The sequence below is a fragment of the Macrotis lagotis genome, chromosome 1 (genome assembly GCF_037893015.1).
Source record: "Macrotis lagotis isolate mMagLag1 chromosome 1, bilby.v1.9.chrom.fasta, whole genome shotgun sequence".
NCBI classification, from domain to species: domain Eukaryota; kingdom Metazoa; phylum Chordata; class Mammalia; order Peramelemorphia; family Peramelidae; genus Macrotis; species Macrotis lagotis.
The window spans coordinates 83,063,898-83,079,165 of NC_133658.1; the positions used below are offsets into that span (position 1 = coordinate 83,063,898).

The 15,268-nt window shown below is 40.4% G+C and overlaps 2 protein-coding genes across 6 annotated transcripts in view; one reads left to right on the forward strand and one right to left on the reverse strand.

Annotated features, from left to right (window-relative positions):
• The window catches only part of WWOX (WW domain containing oxidoreductase), a 1,413,871-nt gene extending 1,398,939 nt beyond the window's left edge, over nucleotides 1-14,932 (forward strand). Inside the window, exon 9 of the mRNA XM_074203727.1 lies at nucleotides 13,835-14,932. Within this exon, the coding sequence (XP_074059828.1) occupies nucleotides 13,835-14,023 (189 nt within the window). The 3' untranslated portion in view covers nucleotides 14,024-14,932. The remainder of the gene's footprint in view (nucleotides 1-13,834) is intronic.
• Nucleotides 4,355-15,268, reverse strand: part of MAF (MAF bZIP transcription factor) — a 505,697-nt gene continuing 494,783 nt past the window's right edge. For 3 of the 5 annotated variants that reach the window (XR_012471961.1, XR_012471958.1, XM_074203760.1), the window contains one exon: nucleotides 4,355-15,140. The gene's annotated coding sequence lies outside the window, so the exon portion shown is untranslated. The remainder of the gene's footprint in view (nucleotides 15,141-15,268) is intronic. The other 2 variants (XR_012471955.1, XR_012471962.1) reach the window with 2 other exon arrangements.

The window sequence follows — 15,268 nt, forward strand, 5'->3', positions numbered from 1 at the left end:
TTTGGGTTCAGAAAAATCAATTCCACAAATACCCATAGTACTTGCCTCACAAGGATCCTGGGAAATTCCAGATAATGTATATAAAATGCTTTATTCCCATTACAGTTGTGGTAAGATTGAGAAGTAGTTAGGTAACAGTTGCTATAGAACATCTAGGGATTTTAGTGGACTGGAAGCTTAATATTAGTCCACAGTGTGATATAGAAGCCAGAAAATGAAAGAAATCTGAGAGTTATTTGAGTTTGAGAAAGACAGAAGGCATCTGGAGTATTTTGTTCACTTATTCACATCACATTTTAGCAAGGACATTGACAGAGGAGAACAATCCACATGAGAAAGGAACTCAAGGTCACACCAAAGAAGGGCCTGTTGAAGAAACTAGTGACATTTAACCTGGAGAATGGAAGACATAGGGTAAGGAGCATAGAGTAGCAATATTTCAGGATTTGGAGGCCTGTCTTTATGGAAAAGGCATTAAACTTTGTTCTTTTTAGCCTCAAAAGATTAAAAGGTCACAGATCTAGAGTTGCAAGGGACCTCAAAGACCATCTAGTCCCTCATTTTACAGATAAGGAAATTGAAATCCAGGAAGGATAATAAGTCTCTTGTCTGAGAGATCTATCCAACCTTGAACCAAAGTACTCTGACTACAGTCAGTGACCTTTCCATTGTAGCACCCTGCCTTCCATTAAAGTTTTAGAAAAGCAAATTTCGGCTCAATGTAATGAAAACTAACATATCTATCAATGAGAGCTATCCAAAAGTAGAATGAGCTGCTTTGGTAAAGAGGTTCCCTATTAGTAGAGGTCTTCTAGAGAAGACTATTATGACCAACTTATTAGGAATGTTACAGAGGGAACTTTTGGTCAGTGATAAGTTGAACAAGATAGCTACTGAGTTCCTTCCTCTAATAGTCTGTGAATTTACAAGGTGTTGACTGGACATCAAGGTGAACATATTTTATAGGTAATTGGAGATATAGGTAGTGAGTTTTGAGAAATGGTTAGGACTAGAGGTTTGAGAGACACTAAGTGACTTCCAGAATAAAATACTTGAGGAAATGTGATGGAATGGATGGAAAATATAAATAGAGGTGCTGACCTCAGGTAGAAGTAGTTACCTCTTCTGTCATTGAAGGAAAAGAGGAAAGGGTTCTGAGGCTAAGATGTTTTGAGGAGGGGATCTGAGGGATTAGTGTTCCACAATGGGAAGAGTTGTTTCCATTTTTTAACTTGGATAAGTGACCCATGTGTAAATCCCCCACACCTCAATTTCATTGTTCAAAGAATTGATTCTGGGTTTTTAGCTCATGGGAGAGAAGGGAAGAAGGAGTAGCTTTCTTGTTTTACCATAAGCCTAGGAAGTTGTAGGTCATAATCTAACCCCATTCTTCATTGTCAGCCTAGGAAGTTGTAGGTCAAAATCTAACCAACCATTCTTCATTGACACAGATACAAGAGTAAGAAGAAACTTGGGGGTGGGGACTAGGTAGAGAGATTGCAGTGGGTAGTGACTTGGATGCCTTCTGGAACTGAGACCTGGGAAGCTGTGGAGGAGCAAAAGGGGCTACCACCTGGCCCACTGCCCTGCGGAGCATCTGTCTCTTGAGTGAAGGAGTGGCTGCCCAAGTGGTTTGCCCATTTCCTCTTCTACATCCTCGCACCTGGCAATAACTCAAATCCACCCCACCCACACTGGATCTTCCTCCACTACCCTCACTAGCACAGGAGGTACAGATATTGATTCATGTTCCATGGAGGTTAAAAACAGGCTCTCCCTTTCCAAGATGAATGAAATGGGCTTTATTTGTGGAAGGCTAATAGGAGTGGGAACCATTTTCTTGGCTCTCTATTAGAGAGAGTGCAGTTTGAGTTTCATAGGATGCTCATGTCAACTCAGCTTTTTAAACACCTATCTTCACAGTATCTTCAAGGGCTCTGGAGAGCTTCCCGAGCCATCAAATTAAGTTTGGAAACTTCAAGACAAAGTCGTGAAGGGGACTGTCAATTAATGCATTTATACTGAAAGACGATACTTGGGAAGAGAATCTTCAAATACCAGTGCAGTTCTCCAGCCATTAAAAAGTTTGCATGGCATTTGGTTTCCATAGTTACAGAAAGCAAAACTACCTTTTTCATTTCAATGAGGAGGGCGTGCTGTCGGCTAGAGTTTTCTTTACTCTGCTTCTCAAGTCCCCATTTATGAAAACAAAAGATAACTAAATTGAAACCTGGCAATGAAATTTGTCTATGGAAGACAGCTTGATCTATAAACTCAGGTAATTTCATTTTTGTTCACCTCCCTACAATTGAATGACTTCCACGGGCACAGTATAGAATATCTGGAAGAAAGAGATGGGGAATTTATCAAACCATTTATCAAATTATTTTTCCAGTCTATCAAACTCATAAACATGCTAAAAGGGGAAATATGGGTGCTTCGATTAAATGAGGAAGGCTGAGGTGTGAGAGCATCAGTTCAGTGCCTAGCAAAAACCCAAGCCATCTGTCAGGAACAGGACTGTGCTGAAAAGGATACCAGGTCCTGAATCTGGGGTTCCCATTCATTCACTAATTCACTGTGCGATAGAAGGGGAATTGTTTTTGAGTTCAGATCCTTCATTTTCTCATCTATAAAATGAAATAGTTGGATTAAAATAATTCTGAGGTTTCTTTCAACTCTAGTGTTCTATGAGCTAATGAGTGACTTAGTGCAGCTCTAAGAGTAATCTGTCCTTAGACATTGTGTAGTAGGAGGATTACAAGATTTGAACCCAGAAATCCCAGTTTGGAGTCTTGGCCTTATTGCTGGCCACCTGTGTGACCATGGGAAAGTCACTTCCCTTTTGGAACCCTCAGTTTCTTCATCTTTAAAAACAGAGGGAAGAGCACCTGCCCTGCTGCCCTCACAGTACAGTTGATAGAAAGGAAAGTTCTTTGCCAAGTAATTCAGCAATGTGAGTTGTTGCTATGCCTGGGACCAGAAGATTTCATTATAATTTCAGTTAGTTTATGTTTTGAAGGAATGAGACAATGACAGAGTCCTGGGCTTGGAGCCAGAAATATCTAAATTCTATTTTCATTTCTGACATCTGTTAACAGTATGACTCTGGGCAAGTCATTGCTGTTCTCTGAAGTGCCATTTTCCTCATCTTTAAAATGAGGCAGTTGGCTTCTTAGATGAATTCTAAAATCTCTTCCTTTTTAAAATCTATGATCACAGAATACTCTGAAGAATCCTGGACCCACAAGTTACTAAGGTTGTGAATTTGCATAAGTATCTTCATTTCTCTGAGACTCATTTAAAGAGGATGATAATTCTAGTACCACTCAGATCACAGGGTTGTTGTGAGGAAACTTTTGTGGTTTTGAAATCTTAAAGTGCTTTCCTATTCTTACTTAGATGGGTCTCTGTATTCATTTCTGTGGTGCAATCTCACCCCTCCATATCCTTTCCCCTGTGTTCCATTGTTGTTTGTGTTCCCTTGGAGACCCAAACCCAAGAGCTGTGTAATATTCGGCTCCCACTGCTCCATTACACTCTTGCAGCCACACTCAATTCAGAATGCATGAACCAAAGGCCTATTTGTTTTTTCTCTCTTTCACGGATCCCTCTAATTTTGTTTCCATCGAAGTGTAAGATCCTAGAGGGCAGAGACTGTTTCATTTCTATCCTTGTATACTCAGCACTCAGCACTGTTGCTTATTCAAAGTGCTTGATAAATTCTTATTGTTTGATGGCTTTATTTGAATTGGCTTTTTGTACCTGCCTAGATTGGTCCTTGGAGGGTAGACCTGCAGCCTGTTGATAATCTCTACAGATTGACAGGATCTGATAGAGCTTGGATTCCATGGAGATAACCTTTGAAAACCTAGGATCCCTGTACACTATGATGATGCATCTCAGGAGGCCTTTTGACCCAATATGATAATACTATTGGTAATAATAAAGAATTACAGAGTTGTATGATTTTTTAAGGGATGAGCGAGACAAACCCCCTCTCATTTTACATTATAAAGAAACTGAAATATTTGTAATATTAAGAATAAGAATAGTAGCCAACATTTTGTAGCACTGATTATGACTCAGGCAATGTACTAAGCCCTTTATAATTATCATCTCTTTTGATTCTCATGATGACTCTAGGAGGTAGGATGGGGACACTGATCCCCCGGGGTTGGGGGTTCCCTCACATTAGCAGTATGTTTCATATCTGTGCTAGAGTGAAGACTTAAAAGGTAGGGGGCCCCTCCTCAAGCTTGGCTGTCTTTGCCAAGGCAGACACCAGTGACCCAAAGAAAGCAGTGAGAGAAATGGAAACGGCAAGTCTAGTAAGAAACCTTTAATTTTGAGTAAGCTTTAAGAGAGTTTTGTTTTTTGTTTCTGTTTTTTAACAAACCAGTTTAAGTACATGCCTTGGCTTATAAAAGTACCTGAAATTGCCTAGAATATCAACATGCATAGCTTAAGAGTATTTACAGCTATTTACATCAGGGAAAGAGAGCTCTAGAGTTATTTACAGTCTACAGAGGAGAAGAGAAAGGCAGCATAATTGTATCCCCTAAAAATACAATTGGGGGGACCATCAGTGCATGCATATTGAGATCATATTTGCATGATAGAACACAAAGGTTTTGTTCCTTCTATGTTAAGGACTAGCATGATTAAAGGACATTTTTTTGTTGGTTTTGTTTTGTTTCTAGTCTATTTGCATCAGGTGCTTTAAAATGTTCACTAAAGCGGCAGCAGTATTTACCTTGGCAATTAAAGTAACAGTACACACGACGATTTCCTACTAACTAGCGACAAGCCGCTGGTGAATGAAATATCTATTGTTTCTCATTATCCATGGACCAGCATACAGAGATCTCTCCTTGGAAAGGCAGTGCCTAAGCTATCACCATTAATTATGGACATAATATAAATGAGACTCTCGCTACAGTATGTTCTAAATGAAATATTAACAAGGCCGGTGTCTTTGAGCCTGAAAGACATGCTAACAGGGCTCACTTTATAACCAACTATCTATGAACATCACACATACATTACACAGAAATGCTCGGTCAGAGCCTAAGTCTGGCCATTAGAGGCCTGGTTACTAGATGGGCATTATTGCAAAATACATTCCCTTAATCAGTTTCTGGAAGACAGAGTTAACAGTTAATTCTTAGCCCGCCACGGCCCCGTCAGAACACCCTGTGGTTTCTCCAGTGTTTCATAGGTACTGCGGTGTTCATTTCAGCAGATGAAAAGTGGCCATTAGCTTTAAAAATCTAAACAAACCGCTTGGTGGATGTCTGTCCTAAAAGCCTCCCCTAGCAGAAACCTTCTGCCGTGGCTTGCCTTTCTGTGAAAACCCACAGTGAGGCTGCGGTCCATTCTGTACAAAACAAGGGCAGAAGTAAGCGGTTGGTTTTAAGCTGCATTATGAGGCTATTCTTTGCAATATTATGTCTGAACAAAAATCATTAATTTTGTAAGGTAATATTAAAAGTCTATATAAATATATACGGTATATATGTATGCATACATTTATATACAGTATATAGTGCTAGGCAAAACAGAAGTTGAATAAGATACATAGAATCAAAACATTGAATGTTCCAAGTGAACACAAGTTAAATACAGAAATTCTTCATCTCACAAATTCTTTTTTTTCTTACAAATGTGGCACTGTTTCAGCAGTCTCCACTGAAAATTTTTCCTATTCTCTAAATGAAGTTTTCTAATGTGGTGGGAGAGTGATTTGTAGCCCCATGTTGAGTTCCTGTACCTACTCTTTTCATTTTTGTCTGTTGAAGTTGAAGAAAATCAGATATCCCAACATGACTTTCATTCCCAGCAAGAGAATCATCCCATGCATATTTTTTTTGGAAAAGAAATGATTCCCTCTAGGATGAAGTCAATCTAGTAATTGCTACCTCACTGACCTTGGGAATCCTGGACACTGTTGGGGAGGAAGGATACTTTACACTTTGATTCCAAACCACTACTATTTTTCACATCTCTGGAAAGTGCTAATGAACAGGAGAATGAGGGTATTAAAATACTCCCCAGGTAGTTTAAACCCATCCCTTCTTCCCTTCCTTGTTGTAGGGGTGAGAGTACCACTGAGAAAGAAAAGTGCTAGTCACTAGTAACAACAAAGCCCACAGACAATGCCAGGACATTGGCAAAGCGACAGAACAGGAAAACCTAAAATTCTAAGAGTGGAGAAGTACAGGGAGAAGGGCTCAAGAATTATAGAAAAAAATCTAAGACACTTCTCCTTGAAAATACAAACCCTGAAATCCTGCCAAGGTCATTTGCCCCAGAGTTCTATACAGTTTGGCTATTTGGCTATTTGAGTTACTACAAGAAAAAGAACCACCAGACCACAGTACTTTTTTCATAAATCTACTACTCCCAGAATTCAGTTTCACTTTCCCCAAGTTCATATATACAAAGTTTCTATGCCTGAGATCTGTTTGTATCTGGGTGAATTTCTGTGGAATTTTTCCAGAGACAACAGTAACAGAGAACTCTTGCCTCTCCTTTTCTTTGACATCTCCCAAAATCTTGGCTGGAGTCAGAGAAGCAATCCCATAAATTCTAGAAAAAACTGCACAAACATGTACAACAACAACCATTTATCCAGAGCCCACTGTGCTGAGGAATATGCAGTGCTTAAAGAAGATAAAGTGTTTCCTAGAAACAGACCCATTTTTAGAGACAGAATCCCTCCAACTTTGAGAAATTATATTTACACCAGATATTTGGAAATATGGAAATCGGAGATCCAGGTGGGGACCCTTCTGAAAGAAGAAAGCGTTGTAAATCAAGGTAAAAGTCAATTTCAGGTATATCCTTGCCCCCAATATCATTGCCCAAACCAGTTGGTTCTTCACAGTTTTTGAGCATGTTGCTTACGGAGATCATTCAAGCTCAACTCAAATCTCCACCAAAAGTAGGAGGGAGATAAGGTTGCTTGTCCTCCTCCCCTGATAGGAGTCTCATCAGTTCTTTCCATGGGTCAGGTTCTCAGCTTAGAGTGTGGAGGGGCGATTTGGTTGCATGGTGATCCCCAGGTTTTGGGGTCCTTGTATCTCTCTCTATTCCCAAGAACAAGTTACTTGTTTATTGCATAGCACAAACACCTTAATGTATTATTAAAATACATTTAATGCAATGGAAACATTTTCTCCTTCAGAGGGAAAAATGACAACACTGTCTAAAGGTGGGTGACCATCACTGTTTTAATGCTTCAACAATTGAAAACTCTTACATGAATTCCTGTTTTACTCCACTGAAGGAGAATATGTTGCTTCAGTCATATCATATATATGTGTATATGTATATATACATATACACATATATACATAAAGTCTATTCTACATGTACAAAGCTTCCAAGGGCCATAAAGTCTTCTCTTAAAACCAACCTAGAAAAGATCTGTAATAACTTGATTGGAGAAAGGTAGGGGGGGGGATCTTTGTAGTCAACTATTGTCAGGAATTAATTGCAAAGGAATAGAACAGAGGAAATAAGCAGATCAGATAGACTACACTTTAAGTTATCCTTAAGAAAGGTTGCACTCCTGTACATCCCTGGCTAGGTATTGACTTATTAGGCAGATTGTGTAGATACTCCTCGTTTTGATGTGGTTCAGTTCACCATCCAAAAAAACCTGCAGCCAGAGAGCATATTCAAGTTGAGTTTTCTAATTGGGGAGGATGCTGGACATTTTGCTGCAGTTGCTGCTTCATCATCTAGAGGTCATTTGCTCTTAGCTCACCTCTGGCAGGGCTGGACCTTCATTCTTGTTCATCCAAATGGATATAATATCAATTTAACTTGTTCAATCAAGCTGCCAAAGGACAACCTCCATGTCACATTGCTCACCTAAAGAGAGTTATGCTTATTGTAGGCTGTATCCAGATGAAATGAATGCTGTCATCTTGGGAGGAATTTGAGAGAGGAGATGGGAAAAGAATATGAGACAGTTTAAGTCTTAGTTAGTGTAGTTAATGAGAGATGGAGATTTCAGCTTGACCATTTGGTGGAAGAATTATCCAACTCGTGTTGCAGAATATCAGATACACAAGCAGGAATGAAAATTCACTGAGATTTGTTAATCGTCTTGGTTTTAGGACAAAAATAATTGTTAAGTGTTGAGCCTTCAATTCTTGTATTTGGCATACCTGATCTATGTTGCCTGTGGAGATGATAGATCTGAATAATTAATGAATGAATGTAAGATTCTGCAACAGAGTCTGCACTCTCTGAGGGTAGAGACCATTTCAGGTACTTAATAGCTTTCTGAGTTGGTGTTGAGTGAGTGTGTGCCTCCAGATGACTACGAAGTACCTAGCTGTGTGACCTTGGGCAAGTCACTTAACCCCATTGCCTTGCCAAAAAAACAAAAACGAAAACAGATGACTACGAAGGAGGAGACCAGACTAGGTTAAAAAGAAATCTCCTGTGCTCCTTACCCACTTAAAATCAGAAACAAAGGAATTAGTTTAAAGGTCATCTCTTCCAGGGCCCTCATTTTATAGAGAAAACTTTGACTCCAGGAAAAGACTGGGATTTTCTCAAATCAGAGAAAATTCCAGAATCTTCACCAGTCAAAGAGATCCTAAATTAGAGTCCTCAGATGAAGGAAAAAATAGAAATAGAGATAAAGTGACAGTCTGGGTTCAAATCCTAACTCTTCTTCTCTCAAATGAAGAAGTTGACCTAGCTTGACCCTTTAAAGAGAGGATGTAGATCCTCTCTCACTCTCTCTACTATACTGAACCCTGGGAGGGTAGGGATCATTATCTTATTTATTGTTTTTTATTGTGTTTCTCACAGCACCTAGCGTAGTGATTCATACATAGTAGGTGCTTAGTTATCACTTGGTGAATGCACACAGTAGGCATTTAATCAACATCGAATGAATGGGCTGGACGTAGCTTGCTGGTGAGGGACAATCACTTTGTATATCAGCATGAAAGCCAATTCAGAAGGCTGTATGGCAGCCTCATTTCCATGAGGGCTGAATTTTATCATTAGCTAATGGAAAATTTTCCAATTCAGCCCATTTTAAGGTTGTGTGTCCTCCCACAGTGAGCTGAGAATAAATAGGCTTTTCCAAGTGTTTGCTTTTATACTGTTTGTTCAAAACAAGGGATTTTAAAGTAACTGTTTCCTGTGGAATTGATCCCTGGCCGTGGCTGAGAGGCCCACAAAGAAGCCGGGAAACCTGGCGTGGCCCCTTTCCAGCAGAGTGGTTTTACACCCTCTTGCAGAAGTGTTATTGGAGGACATGGAGAGATGGAGAGGGCGGGGAGATGGCCATTCATTCCACAGTGTGGAATGCACTCTTATTACCTCATCTCCTCCACTGCTGGGTAATAATAAATTATTCCGCTCTGTGTGGCGTGTTCACAATACCACTGGATTAGCGGCTGTTTTTGCATTTGGAAAGTGTTTGCTTTGCCTAATAGACCTGAGATGAATAACAACAAAAGTGCCCAGCCTGGAATAAAGCACATGCCAGACCTGCCTCTGTGGGACTCACTCCTCCTCCTCTGCCTCCTTCCATTTTGCATCTCAGAGTCCAAGGGTAGAGCCAGGGGACTGATGAGGGCTCTCCCCACAGGTGCCACTCCTCACAGCAGGCCTTGGAGTCCGCGTGTCAGTCCCAACATATTCTCCCATGTTTCCTCAAAGAAAATACTCTTTGGAGAACTTGATGCTATGGGCATTGCTTGGCAATGTCAGCAATGGCTTTACTCTGGCCCTGCCAAAATATCAAGGTGTACCACAGTTCTGAAGCTAGTCTTTGGTGTGGCATGGTTCAACCGGTCTCTAAGAGGAATCTAATCTGTACAAATAAACATGCATTTGAAAATAGATAAATCCCAAATGGAAAACTATTTTGTGTAACATCTTCTTATTAAGAACGCAAGGATTATCTCCAAATACTAACAGATGCATTACATATATCAAGGTGTGACTTTTTTTTTAAACAACATAGTATATACCAGAAATCCCTTTCCTTTTTTACCTTTAAGATATTTGATGCTCATCTGTATTCGAGGGCGACAGCAACAAATTGATAGCTAGCAGTTATCAAATAAATTCCAATGAAAAGCCACTGTTTAACATTTTCCTCCCAACAAAGGATTTTGGAAGGACAGATAATTTAGGTCTTTGTGCTCTCACCATAAATAAACAGCAACTGCTTCCTCCAACCACCCTTCTGTGGACTCAGATTGTACCGCACATCTGACAAATGATTTGTGAAAGAGAATGATGAACCCTTATTACCAAGACACTCTTAACTTAATCCAGAACAAGAATCCTGGGTAATTTTACATACACTATCAAGATTGATGGCCTGGCCCTCCTCTGGCAGCTTGCAAATGTTTGACTGGATCGGAAATGGCATTCAGGCATGATTAAAGATTCAGCTGGGCTTCCTAGAAATTCGGGATCCTTTGTATCCATCATCCAAATTCACTGCCTTTGTTACAGGTTAAAGATATTTGACCTCAGCTCTAGTGATTAGCAGCTTCGTGCAAATGACAAGCCAGATAATTTTCTTTTAAAAAATACAACAAATAACCAAAACATTAACACCAGTGTTTGTTGGAGAACCCATAGTTCTAATCATGCTTTATATGCTAACTATTTTTATTTTTTTTTAATCACAATGGATCAGCAAGCAGTAGTGATGACTGACAAGCCTGTTGTTTGAGGGAAATTTCTAACAAAGTTGTTAACATTAATTCTTTTCTATAGGACTTTCATCTTTTCAGAATCCCCAACTGACATGCCACAAACTGCTTAGCATTGAAAGTCATTCATCAGTGATTAAAGTGCTCTGCTTTATTTATTTTTTTAGCGATTTTTTTTTATCAGTTTAAGAATGGTTTTTCTTTTATCGGTAGCATGGAATTGTTTCCTAATGAGATGCCCTGACATCCCATTCTGTCTTATGCTGATGATATGTGAACCAGAAAGCTGATGAGCAAAAAAATTAAAACTTGTTATTGGACTGTCATAATGTCGAATTGTATAAAGCTGTTGTTCCCAAGATGCTACAAATGCAGCCAAAGGAACATCTATTGAGGAACTGAACCAATGGCACATTGATGCCAAATGGTCATTTCTTTCCTGAAGTTCCAAATGCAGTCTGAAGGAGAAAACCATTCCCTTTAGGGGTATTTGCCAATCAGATTATGACCCTGTGCTAGCTGAATGCAGATAATCCTGTGATAAGGAAGTCCTTTGCTCTCAGATGACAACATTCTATGTTTCCCTAGCAAAAAAAAAAAGCCTCTTGTGAGGTAATTAAAATTGTGTTTCACCCCGAGCAAATAGAGTAATGAACCAACCCGCCAATCCAATTCAATGAAACATTTTCAGCTTTGAGGGCTGCAGTATAACTGCCAAATCCTAGTTGACCTGAACGAAAGTTGAATGTTGTTGCTGTTAGATGAAGAGGACAAAATGCTTCCTAACCACCTGCTTCTGGAATCAAAATGAAGATACATTTTCCTAGGAAAAGATAGCTTCCACAATGAGCCCAATCTTTATGCAGACTGTACTGTACAGCAAAATGATCCTTGGAAAACAACTTCTTCTGAGGGAAAAATACTTTGCCACATTTTCCTCTTCTTACCCAATCTTGACCAACCTCAGCTTTGACTCAGCATGTCCCCAGTTGTGAGATGCCACTGTCAAATCAAATGCCAGTGTGGATATTCTCTGTGGTCCTCTGGATTGTCTTGGGCTTCAGTCTAGATCCCTTCACTCTCAGCTTTATGAAAGAATACAGGGTAGGTCATTCAACTTCACTTGGGATATGTTCACAGGGGCAAATTATAAGTGTAAAACTGAGGCAAACATTCAAAGATTCCAGAGAAATCTTTTTTTCAGATCATTGAGGACCAAAGAATAATTTTTGTGTTAGGTGGAGAAATAGTTTAATCCTGCCCTTTCCCTCATTGAAACAGCTTTTGCCTCAGTTTCCCTTCTTGTCAAGTAGACCTAATGATTCTGAGAGAAAGATGGAGAAATATCATGAATGCTTTGATAAAAGAAGCCATCACAGTTCTAGAATTTTAAGGAATGGTTGACTCATTAAACATACTGTTACAACAGGGAGAAAGAGTAACTTTCCCCAGACACACTGAAACAGGGCTGGCAGAGGCCGTGTCTATATACACATATACACACCCCAATTTGAAAGAAACACAGGAGACTTTAGTCAAACAGTGATTATTTTTTTCCAGAGGGAAAGACTATCCCTGAAACAAAGACAATGGTTAAATTCATTGGTTATTTATGAAAACTAAATGAATTCAAGCAGCCAATCCTCTCTCCCCAACAGTAACTTCGCATTTGGCTGAATTTGACCATTTTGCTTTCAGACTGGTTTGTGCAGGTTAGAACATGGCCAAGGCCACCCACCCTGCAGCCAGTGAAACATAATTTCACCGTTTGGAGTTCCCCACCATCGAACCCCAACCTTCCAAGTGACTATGGGTTGTTGAAACCACAGGGAGCCAATCACATTGAACAAACACCAGGCTCTCATTGCCACATGACTCTCGCCTGATCTACAATCAGCTCGGTAATGTGCCATGACTGCAAGTCTCTGGGGGACCCACAAGGCTGTGGAGTTGGTTGGTTGGTGGTGTGGAAGGGGGAGGGGGAAGCGGTGATGTCAGCATCGATAGCAAGAGCATCTTCCTCATGTTCCATCGGCGACTTTCTCTCCAGTTATCTTTTGTGTCTTTCTTGGCAACCTGTGTATTCTGATTCCTATCAGCTTATAATTAGTTACCTCGGCCAAGGCCTGTGATATACATAAATACTCATAAGGTGCCAGATAAACTGTATTGGTTTTAAATTAGAGCCGTGCGTACTGTCTCTCCATGAGCTCTAGCTTATTATTTTTAATTATCGCTTGTGAAGCATAGTGATTTCTTTGCCCTCTTTACAGCTCATCTGACAGCATTCTGTTAGACCCCACCAACTGCTTCTCCATCAATGTACTCCCTCCCATACAAGTTCACGTCTGCTCATGCAAAGCCAGAAGTCAGATTGACTAAACAGGAGATTTCCATCAGGTGAATGTGAAGGGGTCAATTTAACTCCCTGCAGAAGAAGAGAGAGGAAACAAAATTATCCTGCCTTTTCTAGGTCTTCATTTGTTTGAGATTTATTAAATGGTTGCAAAGGAAAAAGAGAAAATCAGATCTCTGAAAATCCAGTATTTCTATGTGTGTTGTATGTGTGTGTGTGTTTGTGTGTGTGTGTGTGTGTGTGTGTGTGTGAGAGAGAGAGAGAGAGAGAGAGAGAGAATGGTGACATAAGCCTCTGTCACACTGTAGGAGGTCAAAGATATATTGGTATAGTATTGAAGTGCCTGGGTTAATTCTGACAGAAGGTTTTAAGAAAAATCAACTGTCACATTATACTCTTAGTTAGTTCAAGAGGTTGTAGGAATTAAAAGTATGTTCCTGTTTGGAAAAACAGTTCTCTTTTCCCCCTCTTTCCCCTTGGAAGACCATGCCTTCCCCATGCACCTGTTGGTTTTTCACATTTAAATGTTTCCCTTGGCTTCTGGTTTTCTGGATTTATCATTTGTTTTGCACATTTTACTTTTTTGACTTGTTTTCCATTGAAAGCTCATGAATTTCTGCCCCCTCCCCCCATATGTCCCATCTTTCAGGGCCTTGCGCTTTGAGTCCAGGGTCAGCCTAAGAACATGTGGCTGTCCTTTGAATGAGCCGAGGGGACTGTGGAGGCCAGGATCCCCTGGGCTAATTCCTCTTCTCTGTTCTTTGAATTCCAGCAACAAGGAGCGGCCACCACCGTCTACTGTGCAGTGGCACCCGAACTGGAGGGCCTGGGAGGAATGTATTTCAACAACTGCTGTCGCTGCTTGCCCTCAGCGGAGGCCCAGAACGAAGTGACGGCGAGAGCCTTGTGGGAGCTCAGCGAGAGGTTGATCCAAGAACGAGTTGGCAGGCAGACCAGCTGACGGGAATCAAAACACACCAAGAGGATGTGTGCATCCTAGAAAACTGCCAGCCCTGGAACCTGGCCAAGCTGATCATCTAGAGGGTTTCCATATACCTCGGTTACAGATTAGCTAGTGTTAAACGGAATAATAACAGTCACAACATAGTGAAAAATGTTAAGTACTAATGGGAAGTAGGGAATTCTGTAGGTTAAAGGGACAATATCTCTTTCTGGGGCTTACTTTTCCTTTTCCTTAAGATGATAGCTTTTGCAAAGTAGCGCCCTCAGTGTAATGTGGGGCATCTTTTGTGTTACTTTAGAAGCACAAGCCAACTTTTTCATTGATTTCCCTGGCTCAGTGTTCTGCAAATCAACAACACACAATCCCCTTCCTCCCCTTCCCCAGTCCCTTTGGGGATGGAGACGTCTTTGAGAATTGATCTTGATCAGGAAATATCTGTTTCATGCATTCTGACCAAATTTGATCAGGCTTGGCAATAGAAAGGAAGGGGGGATCTCAGGTCCCCTTCCCCTCCATCCCCTTTATTCTGGACATCAAATGCTTCAGTGATGATTAGGGATATATATGGTGCTGAGCTAGCAAATATATACACCTAGAGCAGTGGTCATTTCCTCCCCTGCTGATTAAATATTGAAGAGTATTTTGAGATAACAAAAAGTATATCGCACACTATTCCCCTAAAAAGACTTAGTGTAGAATCAGGAAAGTAGATTCCGGGTCCTTTAAGAATACAGAAAGGGTTGCCAGGGGGTTGGCTCTCCATGAAGACTTCTAAAGAGGATCTCTCTGAGGTTCAGTTTTTCATTTCTCCCATTGCCAGATCCTGCTTGTATTTCTTTGTCTCTGTCCTCTCATCTTTATGCTTTAATAAAGAACATGCTTGAATATCGTCACCTGTAGAGAACATTAGTATTGTGTCAGTTTCCTCTTTTTTTCTCTTTAAAAAAAGCAAACAAGGAAAAATAAATTGCTTCTCGTAGATGCCTTGAAAAGAGGGTTGTTGCGTCTTCACTGAGTTGGGTTGTGTTTTTTGTTTTGTTTTGTTTTTGTGCTTTGTGGCTATTTTCTTGCCTGAAAGTTGTCTCACGCCATCAGCATCCCAGCATAACATCTTCTGAAAACAAGAGAAAGACAGGAAGACTGTTAATTGTGCTTTCACATATCTTGGGTGTCATTTATGTCAAATGAGTCATTTGCTGAGGGTTCTCCTCCCCCATCATTGGAAGCTACCTGGGGCTAGGG